The following is a 17,606-nucleotide window of genomic DNA, read 5'->3' on the forward strand; positions in this document are numbered from 1 at the left end:
CGTCTCCCGGGGGTAAAAGGCGAGGAACATGTCGGCCATTTGGTCGGGCGAGGCGTAGGCGAAGGCCACGTGGACGTCCACCCGGCCGTTGCGGATGAGGGCGTCGTCCAGCTGATCGCGGAAGTTGGTGGTCAGCACCACGAGGTGGCCGTCGTGACCCCCCACGCCGTCGAGGGCGTTGAGGAGGCCAGAAAAGGTTAACGACGAATGCTCGACCTTCTTCTTGCGATCCTTGGTGAATGCCGCGTCAATGTCTTCGAGCACGAGGATGGATCGAGGTGGAAGTCTGCTGATGATTGTCTGGAGGTAGTCGTCGTTCAAATTCGGATGCGAGATTTGCAGCATGCACACGTGTCGGTTGCAATGGCTCGCCAGTGCTTGGATGAGCGACGTTTTGCCCGAGCCTGGGACGCCGTGGAACAGGTACCCTCGCTTGTACGGGATACCGTGGGTCTCGTAGAAAGCCTTGCATTCGTCTGTAACGAAATTCTCGACGTCGTCAATGATGCTCTCCTTCACCAGAGCTGGGAGCACCACGGTCGCCATGGGCCGTGATTGCAAGCTCTGCACTTTGTTCCAGCACCACTCGTAGTGACTCCACCGATAGACGGAGAAGAACCCGTCCGTGGTGGCTTCGGACGCAGCCACGACTGCGTCCACGAACGCACGCAAGATGGGTTCATTGCCCAGTTGTGGGGCCATGAGCACGAGGTTTTCGAGCCGCACAGCCTCTTCCCGTGTACCCACCGGAGTGCCCAGCGACTGACGTAGGCAGTGCAGCGTGTGCTGCTGCCATGTGAATCTGTGCAGTCCAAAGCCAGCCACGATGGAGCTAGTAGTCTTGTCGTCGTCGTCGTCGTCGCTGTCACTGTCGCTGTCATAACTCTTTTTGCCAGCGCGGACTTCAAAGCTCCGATGATCGTCCTTGCTGACCAGGTGCGTGGCCACATACGCCAAGATCAACGCGTAGCTCTTGTCTTTCGACGAGACCCGAACGAAAGTCGAGTTGGCCGCATCCACTGCACTAGAGGACACGGCCAACGGGTCGAAGGGGAGAAGAGAACAGGGAATGGCTGTGCTGACCATGGCAAATTGAACAATGACGAAACAAATACGCTTGAAATCGCGGACAAACTTCAAAGCTGTCACCACCACACACATTGATAATTCGTCCATTCAGACGACCCAACGGCAGCAACCTTCACTCCAATTTCTAGCTAAACCAGGTTGTAACCTTCACTCCCAATTCACGTTAGACTTTTGCTGCATTGCGTCACAGACAATGTAAAGTCCTTAGAAGTGATACACACATAAAGAACTGTTGGTATTACATGGAGTATGGGCACATATAGCTTATGACAACAATTGTCTTCGCATCTCAACGAGGAAGTTGAATAATTGATGCAACTGTGAGTGATGGTGGGCGTGTTGGGTTGTAAGTCGTTCCATGTTGATTCGTCAATCAGATTACTTCGAAATTCGATGCCAGCGCCAGATAACGTGGCTCGCTTGTTTGCATTTCGTTCATTGTTCAATTTGCCATGGTCAGCGCAGCCATTCCCCGCTCTTTTCATCCCTTCGACCCGTCTGTCGTCGCGTCTACTTCGGTGGATGTGGCCAACTCGACGTTCGTCATGGTTTCGTCCAAGGACAAGAGCTACGGGTTGATCTTGGCCTATGTGGCCGCCCATCTCTGCGGCAACGAAGACCACCGCAGTTTCGATTTCAGCGCTGGCAAGAAGGTCACGTCGTCAAATTACTTGGACGAGGACGAGGACACGCACAACAAGCTCGTGGCTGGCGTTGGCCTCCACAAGTTCTCGTGGCAGCAGCATACACTGCACTGTCTGCGCCAAGAAGAGGGCGATCCGGTGGGCACCGGGTGCGACGCCATTCAATTTGAGAGCCTAGTGCTGTTTGCCCCTCGTGTGCAGTCGGAGGCGACTCTGCAAGCGTTTATCGACGCCGTCGTGGCTGCGGCCGAAGCGACCAAGCAAGGGTACTTCTCCATCTCCCGGTGGAGCATCGGGGGCGAGTACTGGGACGAAGGCGACTTGGCCAAGGCGCGCCCCCTCGCGTCCGTCGTGCTGCCTGCGCACATCAAGGCTGACCTTATCGCCGACATCGACGACTTTGTTGGCGACGACAGCAAGGCATTCTACGCGACCCACGGCATACCGTACAAGCGGTCGTACTTGTTCCACGGCGTACCCGGTGCGGGCAAGACGTCGCTCATCCAGGCGTTGGCGGGTCACTACGGCCGCAACATCTACTTGCTCCAACCCACCCACCCCAAAATGACGGATGATTCGCTGCAAACAGCGATAGAGCAGGTTCCCAAGAAGTCAATCGTCGTGCTCGAAGACATTGACGCCCTGTTCACCAAGAACCGCCGGAAGAAGGTCGAAGACTCTCCCCTCACGTTCTCTGGCCTCCTCAACGCCCTCGACGGCGTGGGGGGTCACGACGGCCACCTCGTGGTGCTGACCACCAACTTCCGCGACCAGCTGGACGACGCCCTCATCCGCAACGGCCGGGTGGACGTCCACGTGGCCTTCGCCTACGCCTCGCCCGACCAAATGGCCGACATGTTCCTCGCCTTTTACCCCCGGGAGACGCGCGACCGGGCACTGGCGTTTGCCGACGCCCTGGTGGCGGCGCTCGGACCGGACCGACCCTTGTCCACGGCCGCGTTGCAGCACTACTTTGTGACCCAACGACGGAGCACTGCCGACGGGGCCATCGCCAACGTCGACCGAGTGGCCATTGAGATCGATGCACGAAAGAAGCAAGCTGAAGAGATCGAGGGGGAGGAGGAAGACGGCAACGAAGATGACAAATAATCGGGCAATATTGCAGAAACTATCAATAGTAGCTTCGATAGTTCTCGCTAACGTAAATAACTCAAAGGTAAATTATCGCAAAGTTCAATTGGCATGTGAGCTGACGTTGTGCACGATATTTCTTGAGACTTGGACTGAATCGCTATGAAGGTTTTCGAATAGAGCGCTGCTGTGTATGGCGTTTCGCTTGGTCAGCTCAGGTGGATCAATCGCAAGCCCAAGACATGAAATATTCACATGGGTTCGCTCGCGCTGATGCAACGAGTGTGTTGGTTCTGGTCCGAGAAGGGGTGGGTACAGTTACTGTAGCAGGCTGACAGCCTTTGGCAAGTCAAACTTCGGAGTTTCAAACGTTATCCGCATCCGTCGTTCTGGGGTGGTGTCCAAGTGTTGTGATACCAGTATGGAGGCTTTGAAGTACTCACTCCTTCACAGCAAATGAATTGCTCAATTCTTGAACCATGAGTTGAGGTATGCAATGCCGGATTCTTACAGTGCCATTTGAAGTGGTATCCTGTACAGCACCAAAACCCTGTCCAGAGAAGCCCTACAACACACAAGTTGCAACAGTGTCTCGCCTTTTGCCCTTTGTGCACCGTTTGCAGCAAAAGCGAAGTAATAAGCTTACGTAGTGTCGAACAACCATATGGTGAACTGTAATACAAAGAGAAAGGAAATTGATGGTAAAGAAGCCCTAGAGTTTCATGTTCCGGAGCGTGGTCGAGAGAACCTGCATAATGCCCAGAAAACGACAATTTCACGGTGAATTCAATCTCGAACACGTACTCTGGACTACTTACTGCCACAACCCCAACCTCCTGATGTGGGATAAATAGGCACACGCTGGCCCAAGCTTGTCGAAATGCACCTGGAGCACAATGCAGCGATCAACTCATTTGTCGTGTCAACCTGCGTTACGAGGGTGCATCCGTTACTTCAGGTGGGTGGGGCATTGGATTGACACCCATGGCTTGTGCCAACCACACATATCGTTACAATGGTGAACCCACGGTGCAGCCAAGCGCAATGGCCACCTTCTGATTTGTGAATATACAGACGGAACAACAGTGAAAGAGAGGCAGGAACTCAATGCTACAGCTGTACTACACGCAACGGATGATCTCAGACTATCACCTCGTCCATTATTGAATTTGCGTTCAGCCCCCCACTCTTCAAGATGAAGTTTACCCTTGTGTGCGCGTTGGTTCTCGCCGCCGTTGCCAGCGTCGTCGCCCAAAACGACACGGTGCCCGCTGGTTTTGTCGTGTTCGATCATGGCCTAGTCGTGGCCACGGGTCCTCCCCTGGGCGGCGACCTCGAGTCGGCCGACGAAAGTGCGAGCCTCGTCGACATTGTCCAAGACTTTGAGTTGGTGGTCCGCAACGGCATGCAGGACTTCAAAACCATCACGAGTTTGGTGCAGTTGATTCAAACGATTGTCATGTCAGGTCTAACCGTCGACAACGGCATGCAGTTCGTGTCGAGCATCCAAAATGCCATCCAAATTGGCGCGCTCCGTGTCAAAGAAGGCAAAGATCTCGTCAAGGACATCAAGGACATCGTCGCCCAAGGCCAACTCGCTGGCCCCCAAGCGGTGGCCGACATCAAGAAGGCCCTTCAACGAGACATGAAGCCAGCTACCGCTGCCGACCTCATCAGCGACCTTCAAAAGGTGATTCAAAACTCTAGCAATGACGTGACCACGACGCTCAACTTGGTCAAACTCATCCAAAGCATCCAGCGCGATGGGTTGGACCTGAACAACGGCCAGATCCTGGTTCAAGACATCCAAAAAGCGATCGCCGCTGGCTTCTTGCATCTTAAAGATGGCGCCAACCTCGTGGGGACCATCCAAGACATTGTCAAGGACGGCATGACTCTGCAAGACGGCGCCCTTGTGGCCGACGCGATTCAGCAGGCGCTCCAAGCGGCGCTGGCCCCCTTCGACCCCCTTCCCATGGCGTGTCGCCGCAAGGGCGAGAATCGCGGCGCCGGCACCTTCGTTCAAAACCAATGCGAGATGGGCGAAGAAGCGTACGGGGCCTTGTGTTACCCCACTTGCAAGGAAGGGTACGAGAAGGTTGGGTGCTGCATTTGCCGCAAGAAAGGCTGCAGTGGCGTCGAGGGCGTGACGGACATTGGTGTGTCGTGCACCAAGCCTGCCGCGTACGGGCGCGGCGTAGGCTACGCGTTGTGGCAAGAGGACAAGTGCAAGGCCAACAACGCCGGCACGTGCGACAAGTACGGATTGATGTGGTACCCTCACTGCCAGCCTGGCTTCCACCGTGTTGGGTGCTGCATCTGCTCCCCTGACTGCCCTGCCGGAACTAACGACGACGGCGCGTTTTGCCGCAAGGACTCTTACGGAGTAGGTGTGGGTGTGTCGCGATTGGGATGCCCCGCTGGGAAGGACAAGAGCGGTGTCATGTGTTACCCCCCCTGCGCGCCGACCTTGGTCGGCAACGGGCCCGTGTGCTGGCCGCAATGCTTCGGCGCGACCCCGTTCAAGTGCGGCTTGTTCTGTACGTCCACGGCGTCAACCTGCTTTTCGACCTCTATCGAAATTCTGGGGTCGACTGTCAAGGTTGCGTTGAGTTTGGTGGACCAAGACTTTTCCGGGGCTGGTTCGAGTGCTGCCCAAGGTGTTGGTAACGTCCTCCAGATCAGCGAATGCCCTACGTACCCACCGACCCCCTTGCCATAAGTTGCTAGTGTTCAACACGATTGTAGTCTTGGATGACGAAGTAAATGACGTTAACGTTACTGGCAATCTCTTTCGTGCGTGTTCATGGAGATGATCTTATTTTGCCACAAGATGGTTAAGCTTGTTGTACTCTGGAGTCCATACCTTACAGTATGCCAATAACGTTGCGATACGAAACGGCGCGCCGTTTGGCTAGTGTTAACGTTAAATAACGTTTTGGCCTGTGCCGTGAGTTTTAGCCAGTGTGCAGTTCCTAACCGGATAATGAAGCCACGCCTTTCCGGATGATGCCGTATTCAAATTTCAAACTTTTCGGCGGCGCACTCATGGAGAAGAATGTGCAGGTTGCCGTCCGCGTGCGACCGATGAATGAACGAGAGAAAGCACACCAGCGACCAAGCGTGGTGACGGCACAGCCAAAGGCGCACCAGATCACAGTTCGCAAGAAGACGTACACGTTTGATCGTGTGTTTGGGCAATATGCGACGCAAAAGGACGTGTTCAAAGGCGCCGTGCAGAACGCGGCTGACGAAGCACTGTCAGGATTCAACTGCACTGTGTTTGCGTACGGCCAAACAGGCACAGGCAAAACACACACCATCCAAGGGACGTTGAGCCCAAATCACGAAAACGCGGGCATCATTCCCCGCAGCGTCAACTATATTTTCGAGAAGCTGCAGGCCACCAAGCGAGAATACTCGGTACGTCACGTCTTCGTTATGTATTGGTGATGATGCTAACGTACCTCCAGGTCCGCGTGTCGTTCCTGCAACTCTACAACGAAGAATGCAAGGACTTGTTGAGCGAAAACAGGAAGGACAAACCGCTGCGATTGATGGAAGACATCAAGCGTGGCGGCGTGTACTGCCAAAACCTCGAAGAAGTGACGACACTGACGGCATCGCACGTGTACGAACTGCTGGAAACGGGGGCGAAGAACCGCATGACCGCGGAAACCCTCTTGAACGACCAGAGTAGTCGGTCGCATTGCATTTTCACGATTCGGATCCACAGCAAGGAAGCAAATGTGGCCGGCGAAGACATTCTCCGTAGCGGTATGCATTATATATATATGTATCGATGTCGTACACGACGGCTGAACAGGTCATATTGTGGGTAGGTACGCTGAATTTGGTGGACCTAGCCGGGTCTGAATGCATTGGTCGGTCCGGCGCGCGAAATGCACGGGCGCGGGAAGCAGGCAACATCAACCAAAGCCTGTTGACGCTGGGGCGAGTGATCACTGCGCTCGTGGATAAGCATCCCCACGTGCCGTACCGCGACTCGAAGCTGACGCGGTTGCTGCAAGAGTCGCTGGGCGGCAAGGCCATGACGACGATCATCGCCACCGTGGGCCCGGGTACGTTGCCTACTTTGGAACACAACACGTGGGGTGAGATGCGCTTTAGGCTGTGACTGCGTGGACGAGACGCTGAGTACACTGGACTATGCACATCGAGCCAAGAGCATCAAGAACAAGCCCGAGGCCAACCAGCGCATGACCAAACATGTGTTGATCAAGGAGTACAGCCAAGAGATCGACGCTTTGCGGTCGCAGCTGATTGCCGCGCGCAACAAGGACGGCATCTACCTGCCGACGTCGCAGTTTGCAGAGATGCAGGAGCGAATCACTGGCCTCGGCACGCAGCTGGGCGAGTTGGAGGACGAGCTCGAGCGCAAAAGCCAGCAAATTCTCGAGCTCGAAGATGCATTGGACACGGTCAAGACGGAGCACGCCGACGTGGCTGGAAAACTGCAGCAATCCGAGGTACGTTCGTTGGAGAACCGAAGCAAGGCAGGCTAATGGCGGATGGGCATGTGTAGACTCGATTGATTCTGATCGCCGATGAGTTGGAAGCCAAGGAAGGGGCGCTGGCGGCCGCCCAGGACGACCTGCGCGAGTCCCGTGACCTACTGCGCCAAGCTCGAGACAATGAAACGCAATTGGTACATCAAGCCCAAGTCGCGTCGGCAATGTATCACAGCCGTGTGAACGACATTCAAGTGTTGCAGGCCAAACTCGGTAGGTTTTGAATATGCTGTATATATATATATATATTGTGCATTTCTCCCAAATTTGGACTTGTTTGTCATTCGAATTCATGTGATTACCATGTAAGCTTGTACAAACTATACTATACAACGAGTAGTATGCGTGTGGTGTTGCCCCATGCGACGTTTGGATTGGCAGAAATTCGACAGGACGTGATTTGATTGGCTTAGACGGTTCTTTATTAGGACATTCGATTCTCCAATTTTGAATGGATTTGACAATATATATATATATAGATTGCTGGATTGTGTAGGATTGTTCTGTCTCAGATATCCTTTATCGTGTCATGTGGTGGGGTAGGATGAGTCGATTTGTATGGTTATGTATGGACGTCTAGTAGTTAGTTGCGTGGGGTATCTTGTGGTGGTGGCCTGCACGATTGTGAGAATGCGACAATAATCTATTGGTAGACCGGAAGCATGGCATTCTCACGCATAACGCGGCTGCGACGACGGGGTTTGCCGATGGCGCCGCCGCGCACTGCGCCGCGTTCGAAGCCGCCCTGCACACGTATCGGGAACAGCATCGCATGCACGTTGTGGACATTCAGACCACGCTGGGCGTGGCCACGTCACAGTTTGCGACCGTAAGTCTGTTTGGCTTTTCCAGAAAATGTGACACAGTTTACAAGTACATATTCATAGGACTTGGCCCGAGTGCAGTCGGAAGTGCAGGGGATTCACACAACGATGCAACACGCCCTGCAAGTCGTGGGCGCCGCCATGGACAGCCACGAGACCACCCTTGGGGAGCAAACCGACTCGATGAGCACCGCCATGCGCGCTCAGTCTGTCGAATGGATGGCCCAGATCCATCGGCTCGAGCCGCTGGTGGCCACTCAAACCAAGCACATTCAACACGTGTTGCAAGGTCTTGAAGAGGCGGTACGTAGAACTAGCTCTCCTTTGTTTCTGGGGTGTTGATCTGTGTCGCAGACGCAACAACTGACGGCCGACCTGTCGACCCAACTCTGTCACACATCGAAGCACATGGAAACGGCGTCGCAGGCCCAAGTGGAGCGGCTGGACGCGATCAAGGAGTCCGTGGCCCGCGCATTGGCAGACCATGCGGCCGCGGCGGGCGCCGACAAGGATCGCGTCGTTGCGGCGCTGACGTCGACGCAAGTGGACTTGCAAAGCCAAGTGCAAATCATCCAACAGCTGGTCCAAGTGCAGTTGGACGCGTGTGTGTCGACAGTGTCACAGGCCCTTGCCAACCAACGCACGGCCGTGCAGAGCCAACACGACGACGCGGTCTCGAGTACGAAAAAGCCAAACCAATCGCTTTGAAGGCGACAGCTATATATTTGTTAACGAGCCTATTATTGTTGGTGTATAGGACTGCAAAGTATCACGACGTCGGTCGAATCTGCGGTGACTGCGTTGTCTAAAGGAACGATATCGCAAGGCACGGCGCTCCAGTGCCATGTCGACGCGACGTCCGCGCTCGTGGACGGGTTTGCGCGGGTACGACTACATGACTTCGAACTCGTCGTTGAGTTTTTGTGCGACGGCGTGCGTTGAAACGGTGTCGCATAGAGCGCCGAGAAACATGGGCAACAAATCGCAACGTCGTTGGCAGACCAGACAGACACAGTGGACGAGTGGCATGCCACGATGGACGGATCGATGGCGGCGGGCGTCGCGGCGCTGGAACTTGCCGCGCGCCAGCACTTGCAAGACAATGTCCGAGCGGTTCAAAGCTCCTCGGAGCGAGTGCGTGGAGAAGTGCGTGCACTTGCGACTCGACAGGAAGACATGGGGTCGGTCCTACAGAGTGCCGCACAGGCCATGGAAACGTCGGTCGCGGTCAGTATTCCCCAGGTACTATCGTTTTACCCAAAATATGGGCCTATTTGGGCTTTTGTGCTGATTTCCCAATCTATCGTCGATCGATATTCTTTGACTTGACTTTTGTATGTAACGATCGTCGAATATCACACTAAATTCAGTCACATATACACTAATTGGATCTTGAATTGGTTTTCTGGATTTTGATATTGGGTGATACTATATTCGTGATCTGGGTTTTGATTGGTCGATATATCGATTGTCTGCCTGCGATGTGGTGATTCTGCTGCTTGTTCGATAGAGAGCACACTCGAATGTCTTACGATATGATATGCTTTGACTCAAGTTTGGGGGTGGTTGTAGCTGGAAATGGTGGCCGCGGCGGCGGATGGACATGTGGTTTCGTGTGTGAACGAAGTGCAGCGCCAGTTGCACGAGGTGGCGGAGCTCAACCAGACGCTGCAGTCGGACGCGGCATCGACGCCGCTCTTGTTGCCGCAAGACTCGTTTCCGACGTTCCAAGTGCAGGCAATGGCATCGACAGGGGTCAAACGGAAATCAGATGATAAGGACACGACTGGCGGCGTGGCCAGTCGGTTACAGCCGCCCAAAAAGTACGCCAAGTCCAACTGCGACACTGTCGTGAGCGCATAGAGAGACACAGGCGAGCGACCTAACCAGTTAATTAGTTTCGATGGGAAAAAATAGCAATTGAATTAGTCATGATACGTACCAAGTGTATGGGTGTTATTATACTAAGTTAGATGTCGGTGCAAGCGGATAATTGTTATGGGCCATCGGTTAACGCTTGCTTGTTAGAAATAGTGTGAATTGGCCTAGTAACGTTAATTGTACTACGTAGTAATTAATAGGGATCCGTCTGGTAACTTTTCAAAATATTAGGGTGCGTCTGGTAACCGGAAATATTGCAATATTCAGGCCCAAAACGCCATTTTGGGGCCGAATTCAACGAATCTGATCAATATTGAAACATGTCTTGCTTGAAGAGGTTTAACCCAAATCCAATGAATACTTCCACGTGGGATTTACTCGTTGAAGAGGTCCAAAACGTCGTATTACAAAATAGACGACCTTTTACCTCCATTTTGAAAATGGCATATTTTGGTTAATCCCATTTTGCGAGAAAATGGAATATTATTTTTGAAATATTATACCAGACGTGGTACTTCAATATCCGGAAATTAAACGGATAAAGACCAATGGCCTGTGCTACAGTACAGTATGTACTTCCTGTACGTAGCTGCGCAAACCTCACTCGGATTTAAACTTTGAACTCTACTGAGGCAGCATGACCGCATACCCATATCGAATAGCCAATCAAGTATATCGAGAATTGGGGTCGCATATTGTATGGCAGGTGCGTCCAGAATGGCCACTGCACCGTGGGCACAGTGCTATTTGCCCACGTTGCATTGGCCTTTCCGTGACCAACACCGTTCGGGCCAAGCCGGGCAACCTCCTTGAGATGTCTCTCAACCATCTCGTCGGTCCACAATATTTGTGTCTTTTGTGCTTTCATCGTTGATTGAACTCCAACCCACGGGCTTTTTTCGACTTGGTCGCTAAAAGTCGGTTGGGAAATTGATTTTCCCGTTAAATTTACGATTTGACCGAACTTCGAAGTATTACACACATCATTACACATCCGAAGTTTAAAGTCTGAAAATTGATTTTACGACTTGATAACAAACTGGCGTTTTGGACCACCTCAACGAGTAAATCCCACATGGAATTATTTGGTTCGGGTTAAAACTCTTCAAGCAAGACATATTCATCTTTGATCAGATTTGTTGAATTCGGCCCCAAAACGGCATTTTGGGCCTGAATATTGTAATGTCATGTTGCCAAGAGTGATTTTGTATTATTATTAGCTGTAAATTACTTCGATAAAACGAGAATTACTTCGAAGTACTATTGTGTTTTTCACATAATTTGCCCGTTGTTTAAATGTCTTAACAGTGATTTTTACTCCGAGTATTAATAAACAAAACGTACAAAATTTCTATTTTCGCGTGAAATAGTACCAAACCCTCCGGATAGTGCAAGAGTTTCTATTCTATATCCGTAAGTTCAAATTGAAATAGAAATAAAAACACTGTTGGAGATGCTCTACGTACGTAATTCGTGTGCATAGTTCAATGTAGATAAAACATTCATTCTTTGGATCTGATTAAGACGGCAATGTTATGTCGTCGGTCGACAATCGCAAAGGAAGGTCGACAGTTGTGTAATAAGGTGCACTTCAAAACTATACTTTGCGATGGGCTGCAGCGGGTACGGTGGGCTGGCGATTGCGCTCAACTTCCTCGCACTAGCATGTGCGTTCACGGCGCTGCTGACGCCGAAATGGGTGTCGAACTCGGCGGTGGATGCGTCGTACAACGGCGTCGTGAAGAGTGCTGACACTGGGTTTGGCGTGATGCTCATGTGCTTCGACGTCAAGTGGGATAACACTGCGACGTTGGTCAAGGGCACCAACACAGCGTTCAACTACAACATCAACGACTGCTACGGGTACTACAACCCCCTCGAGCGCACAATTGCTCGCTTCGACGGCCAGCTCAAGTTTGACAAGTACACGGTCAGCATCTGCGACCACTACGCCGTCGACAATGACCGCGCCGCGGGGGCGCTGGGCATCATGGCGGGTCTGCGCAAGGACGCGATGAAGAACTTCCTGGACAAGACGTGTTCCGACTCAGGCAAGGCGGTGCTGGCCATGACGCTGGGCAGTCCGCTGTGCCTGTTCCTGTCGTTCGTGATTCTGATCTTTGGTGTAAGTTGCTGTGACAACCGCAGTTGCATGGTCCAGATGACGCGGTTTCTCACGATCTTGTCGTCCATGTTCTCGGTTGTGCTGTCGTTTTTGGTGTTCAGCCAGTTCACGCAGCTGCGATATGCGGACGCCACGTACGGGTACTCGTTGTACTTGGAAATCGCAGCATTTGTCCTGACGATCATTCTGTCGTGGGCAATCGAGCAGCACATCCTCTGCGGCGGCAAAGGCTCCAACCACGTGCATGACCTCATTTAAACCTTATCGTTAACTAGACTTTATATACCAAAGATAGGGCCATTCAAGGATACTGTCACGAGATCCAATATCATCGGCTCGAAACGGCATTTTTTAATAGTACGAAATACTAGTATTATATACGTAGTACTCTATACTACGGTAACGGTACTCCGTAATGTTATAAACATATAATCTAATGTAGTACTATCAACATAAGGTAAAGCTTGTAAATAAAATTATATATATATATATTAAAAAATTAATTGAATATATATATTCAATTAATTTTTCAGTTCCTCCATGTACTGCGTAGTATAATATATCCTAAATGCGGTTTGGAATAACTTGTCCACTTAACTCTAAAATCAAACGTAAAACACCATGAGCCGGTAGATGTTGCGGTCCCATCCCTACTAGTATATATATATGACCTGTACTCCAAGGAATTGTGCTATAATTACACTGTATACGTATATTATTATTCCAACGGCCTGGGGAGATAATATTTCACCCTCCATTGCTGCATTTATTAATTAATAGTTACACGATATCGGTGCGGTTGGTTTTGGACACGAGGTGTTGGTGGCGCATCTTGTCTTGGAGGCGCTTGTCCGTGTCGACGGCGTTGGCCGACTTCTTCACGCTGCACTCGAAGCGCTCAATGACGCACCCTGCAAAGCACGCGACGAAGAACGCGGTGAATTCCAAGTACAATGGAAGGCCGTACGACACATGTGGCGAACTGGCCTTGGCCTTGCGCAATGGACTGAGCATGAGGAACGACATGACGGCGCTGCAGACAATCCCGAGGTTCACCATGTAACGCGCGACGAGGGGAAGCGACGCGCGAGTCTGGCAGCAGCACACACCCACGATCAAGAGCACCAGCGCCAACAAGTTGAGTAGAGTCGCAGATAGCACCAATGCCGCGACGGCCTTCCCGGTGCCGCTGCACGACGCGTCGAGGAAGTCCTTCATGGAAGATGACGGGATGCCAGTCATGATGGCCAGTGCCTTGGACGCGCGGTCATCGTTCGTGTGGAAGTGGTCACAGATGCTCGTTGTGTACGCGTCTTTCTTGATGACAGTCTCGATGCGCACGATTTCGTTGTCGATGGGCCAAAAGTACGAGTAGCACGTGCGCATGCTGAAGTCCACCACAGAATCCTTGCCTGGAATGAGAACCCTGGCGTTGTCGAAGTCGACGTCTGCGCACAAGCCCCACAGACCGAGGTCCCCTTGGACACGCTTCACTCGGCCTTCCCATTCAGCATCCACGACAGAGTTCGTCACCCACGACGGCATGACCAAGGCCACGAAACCAAAGGCCACGACCAGCACCATCACAGCAATTGACGAGGCTCCTTTCCGTGCGGAGCCCATTGCGCCCTTGAGTCTCCTGTGACGACTGCAAACATGCCGCCGTCATGATACATACCGTTAATGGTGTCGTCCGGATGAGCAATTTCCGGTCTACACATATTTGACCTGTGAATGGGTACCTTTGACTGGATTTCACTATACTTTGTCGTCAAGTTGTACACAAATGTTAAAAGAATCAATAATTAATGACAGCCAATCATAATGCCCAAATACAAATGTTTCGGCCAATCCAAGTCGTGTATTTTGGTGCTACGATCAACTGATCAACTTGTGTATGGACTGTGAAAGAGTGATCTTACCATGAACGTTACTAGTATACTACTAGTAGTACGTACTGTACAGTACTATGTAGCAATAACCCATCGCGCCAACTCTCGGCCGAAAAGTGCTGGGCCGACAACTCAAGATCGCGCTACATTTGGCGACCGTCGTCGTTCGAAGTTGTCGCCGAGTTGTAAGTACTTCGAACTTCGTATTTTGCCTTTGGTTTGGGAATGTCACGTTACTTCGAAATACGATCGTCCACACAACATGGAGCAGCATTCTTTGATTTTCGAGGTCGCAAACGACGATGGGTGTGTCTGGATGGGGCGTATCAGGCATCATTACGATGCTCATTGCAGTGGGCTTCGGCTTCATCTGTGTTGTGACGCCCATGTGGTTCACGAACGTTGGCGTGGCGCATCAGCACGACACGATCGTTCAGAGCGCCGAAACGAGCGTTGGGTTGATCGGTATGTGCTTTGACGTGCAATTCAAGGGCGACAAGACCAACAAGTACAAAGTGAAGGAATGCTACCCGTATTTCGGTGGCGCTGGCGGATCGTACCGCTACATCGGACACACTAATCTTCCGTCTTTCCAAGAGCACAAGTCGGACATGGCGATCTGCTCGTACTACTTTGCCCACCAAGGCGCGAACAAAGCTGCCAAGGAGATCTCCATCATGACCGGCACGTCGTGGGTGGACATTGACTTCTTCCTCCAGTCGACATGCGGATCCCTCGGCAAGGCGTCCATTGCGATGGCGGTGCTCTTCCTGGCGTTAACCGTTTTCACGCTCATCGCGCTCGTTTTCGTGGTGTTTTGCTGCAAGCACCAAATGTGGCTCATCACGTTTGCCCGTGTGTCGACCACGTTGGCCGCCATTTCCTCGGGTGTGCTCACGTTTTGCTTGATGTCGCAAGTGAAAGGCATCAAGTCCGCCGGCGATGGCGTGGACGTGCGCTACGGCTTTTGCTTCTACTTTGAATGGGTCGGGCTCTTCTTTGTGCTCGTCGGTTCGTGGTGCATTGAAAAGCACGCGATGTTCCAAAAGGCAAAGAAAGTCGACCTCATTTAACAAGCAAACATGTGCAGTCCTTTCATCGTTATGATATGTACTACTCTTCAATAGGGATAACATCATTCACCTTTTTCAAGTGTCCATGTTTTTGTAATTCGACCAAAATTATACAGATATTTGGACAAATTATACGTATGCAGTTACTGTTACTGTAATACTACTATTACAGGTATACTAGTACTACTAACGACACTTCAACAGATCCCGCCTAGTATTACTAGAGGTGATTTATTGGAATGCGATACAAATATCAAGTCGGTGTTGAATATAATTTGTTCTACTACTATGACAGGTGTACTACTAACGACACTTCAACATCCCGTCTAGTATTACTAGAGGTGATTTATTGGAATAGGATACAAATATCAAGTCGGAGTTGAATATAATTTGATCTTGCTGTATTTCTGGACGTTGTACGAAAATAAATGCAAGCGAGAAAACCGACATCATCGTCATGGGGAATGCAGGAAGCATCGTCGCTGGAGGCAATGGCGCCGTGGCGAGGAGATCAACGGCAGGCGGATATCAACCGCCGCTTCTTTATGGAGATCCGAGCACGTCGGCGTCGGCGAACGTTGCACCAACGCAATACACCCATGCGCAAATGCAGGCATTGTACATGAACCGCGGCCGCGCCGACATGGGGTTCATTCAAAACCAGATCCACAATGTGTTCCAAGCTGCCCCGGAGATGCAAGAAACCACAACGGTGCGCAATGACGTGAACTTGAAGAAGCAATCGCTCAAGCTGGTCGCTCTGGACCCCGCCACCGCCCGGTTGGAGTTTCTCTTTGATGCGGGGAAGCCGTGCACGGTGTCGTTGTACTTCAACGCCATTGAAACCATCGACGAAGCTGGGAACTCTACATTCACGAGCCAAAAGTATCTTGAGCAGGCCAACAACGCCGGAGCGTATCCCGCGGCCTTGGGTCAATCGTATGTGTCGGCTCCGTTGACCTTGTCCGACTGGACTCCCGCCGAGCTCGTGCACGACGGAAAAAGCAGCGCCTTTCCTCTCGTCGTGGAGATCACAGTGATCCGCGACGCTTCTGCCGCAACGAAGACTCAGAAACAAGCGACGTTTGTCACGTTCTCGACGGATGGACGCAAGGTGCAAGTGATCAAGCAAAAGGTCGAAGTCCAAGGGCAAACATACGAGCTGCAGGAGATCTACGGCATGGAAGGCGCGGCGTGCTGTGCGGCGACCGCCGCGAAGGAAGGAACAGCCGCGCTCCCTGCGCCGTCAGCAGCGACGGACGCCGCCGGGGTCACGGAAGGGTCCGAGTGCATCATTTGCATGTGCGAGCCTCGCAACACGACCATCTTACCATGCCGGTACGTGATCCTTCCTCGCATCATGAATCAATCTAATATGCATCTATTCAGGCACATGTGCATTTGCCTCGACTGTTCAGAGCAGTTGAAACGCCCTGGAAGCACCTGCCCCATCTGTCGCGGCAAGGTCGAGAGTATGCTGCAGATCCGCGTTCATCATGCCAGTCACCCACACGTGACCGAGTGACGTAAAGTGTGTACTGTATTGTACTAAGTGTCTATCTATTGTGTCCGACGTAGTAGCGGTTATGTCTGGTACACCGTTCGTTCCTATTCGAAACCATGTCAGTAGACCAAGGATCAAATGACGTACGAGTTTATCAGGCCCTGGCGGCGACTGCTTTTTCGCCACGGCGCTGCCCTCCGACGAGTAATAGTACCGAGATGGCGGCACGGCGTAGAAAGATGACGAGGAGGATGGTAGCTTGGGGGGCGATACGTGGGGGTACTCGTTGAAACTAAAGTGGCGACTTCGCAGCGTTCTGTTGGCCGACGGAAGGGGCGGCGGCGCGTCCTTGAACGACGTCATCTCAAAGTTGGATCTGGCGGCGGCGTTGTTGCTGGTGGACTGGTGGGGGGGGAAGGAGGGCTTGATGGGGGAATTGTTAGAGCATTGTTTGGAGGCGGTGGGACTGTGCGGTTGGGTCGGACTGTCGCACGGACTCGAATTGTTGGGCGAGAGCGTCGATAGTGAGCGGGAGAGCATCTCAACCCTAATGTACAGTACGCCTCTCGTGAGCAGCCAACAAAAACGGGGGAAATCGTACGTTCTATATTTTCAAATTCGATTCGAAATTCAAGGGAGGTGCTCAATCGAATGAGAGCTTAATAGCCAAATCACAACACGAATCAAGTGACCAATTTACTCTTCGATTAAATCGTCCACATCGAATTAGTGTGAGACTGAAATTAGTGTGATACATGTGAAATTGAAGTGCTCAATCGAATGTGAGCAGAATAGCCAAATCGACAGATGACCAATCATAAAACCCACAACACGAATCAAGTGGCCAATCCAACCCTTCACTCTTCGACCAAATCGTCCACATCGAATTAGTGTGAGACTTAAATTAGTGTGATACATGTGAAATTGAAGTGCTCAATCGAATGTGAGCA

The 17,606-nt window shown here is 51.9% G+C and overlaps 8 protein-coding genes across 8 annotated transcripts; 4 read left to right on the plus strand and 4 right to left on the minus strand.

The window, feature by feature from the left end:
• The first annotated feature begins 1,524 nt into the window (after positions 1-1,524).
• Positions 1,525-2,937, plus strand: H257_16365 (hypothetical protein). The gene has a single exon (XM_009844776.1). It carries the CDS (start codon positions 1,542-1,544, stop codon positions 2,841-2,843), a length of 1,302 nt encoding a protein of 433 aa, XP_009843078.1. The 5' UTR covers positions 1,525-1,541; the 3' UTR covers positions 2,844-2,937.
• A 1,068-nt stretch (positions 2,938-4,005) lies between these two features.
• On the plus strand, positions 4,006-5,624 carry H257_16366 (hypothetical protein). Its single transcript, XM_009844777.1, has one exon. The coding sequence runs from the start codon at positions 4,021-4,023 to the stop codon at positions 5,545-5,547; it is 1,527 nt and encodes a 508-aa protein (XP_009843079.1). The 5' UTR covers positions 4,006-4,020; the 3' UTR covers positions 5,548-5,624.
• A 238-nt stretch (positions 5,625-5,862) lies between these two features.
• Positions 5,863-10,126, plus strand: H257_16367 (hypothetical protein). Its single transcript, XM_009844778.1, has 11 exons — positions 5,863-6,248; positions 6,299-6,602; positions 6,668-6,907; positions 6,957-7,315; positions 7,372-7,570; positions 8,011-8,186; positions 8,245-8,484; positions 8,536-8,860; positions 8,939-9,066; positions 9,139-9,423; positions 9,754-10,126. The coding sequence occupies exons 1-11, from the start codon at positions 5,874-5,876 to the stop codon at positions 10,042-10,044; spliced, it is 2,922 nt and encodes a 973-aa protein (XP_009843080.1). The 5' UTR covers positions 5,863-5,873; the 3' UTR covers positions 10,045-10,126.
• Positions 10,127-11,611: 1,485 nt separating this feature from the next.
• On the minus strand, positions 11,612-12,484 carry H257_16368 (hypothetical protein). Its single transcript, XM_009844779.1, has one exon. It carries the CDS (start codon positions 12,439-12,441, stop codon positions 12,010-12,012), a length of 432 nt encoding a protein of 143 aa, XP_009843081.1. The 5' UTR covers positions 12,442-12,484; the 3' UTR covers positions 11,612-12,009.
• Positions 12,485-12,892: 408 nt separating this feature from the next.
• Positions 12,893-13,889, minus strand: H257_16369 (hypothetical protein). The gene has a single exon (XM_009844780.1). The coding sequence runs from the start codon at positions 13,808-13,810 to the stop codon at positions 12,968-12,970; it is 843 nt and encodes a 280-aa protein (XP_009843082.1). The 5' UTR covers positions 13,811-13,889; the 3' UTR covers positions 12,893-12,967.
• A 471-nt stretch (positions 13,890-14,360) lies between these two features.
• H257_16370 (hypothetical protein) lies at positions 14,361-15,255 on the minus strand. The gene has a single exon (XM_009844781.1). The coding sequence runs from the start codon at positions 15,216-15,218 to the stop codon at positions 14,856-14,858; it is 363 nt and encodes a 120-aa protein (XP_009843083.1). The 5' UTR covers positions 15,219-15,255; the 3' UTR covers positions 14,361-14,855.
• A 334-nt stretch (positions 15,256-15,589) lies between these two features.
• H257_16371 (hypothetical protein) lies at positions 15,590-17,342 on the plus strand. The gene is made up of 2 exons (XM_009844782.1): positions 15,590-16,490; positions 16,542-17,342. The coding sequence occupies exons 1-2, from the start codon at positions 15,610-15,612 to the stop codon at positions 16,675-16,677; spliced, it is 1,017 nt and encodes a 338-aa protein (XP_009843084.1). The 5' UTR covers positions 15,590-15,609; the 3' UTR covers positions 16,678-17,342.
• On the minus strand, positions 16,737-17,196 carry H257_16372 (hypothetical protein; the record flags this gene model as incomplete). The annotated part of the gene is made up of 2 exons (XM_009844783.1): positions 16,737-16,760; positions 16,804-17,196. 2 exons carry the CDS (start codon positions 17,194-17,196, stop codon positions 16,737-16,739), a joined length of 417 nt encoding a protein of 138 aa, XP_009843085.1.
• Positions 17,343-17,606: the final 264 nt, after the last annotated feature.

This window comes from Aphanomyces astaci (assembly GCF_000520075.1).
Source record: "Aphanomyces astaci strain APO3 unplaced genomic scaffold supercont1.84, whole genome shotgun sequence".
In the NCBI taxonomy this organism is placed as follows: Eukaryota; Oomycota; class Saprolegniomycetes; order Saprolegniales; family Verrucalvaceae; genus Aphanomyces; species Aphanomyces astaci.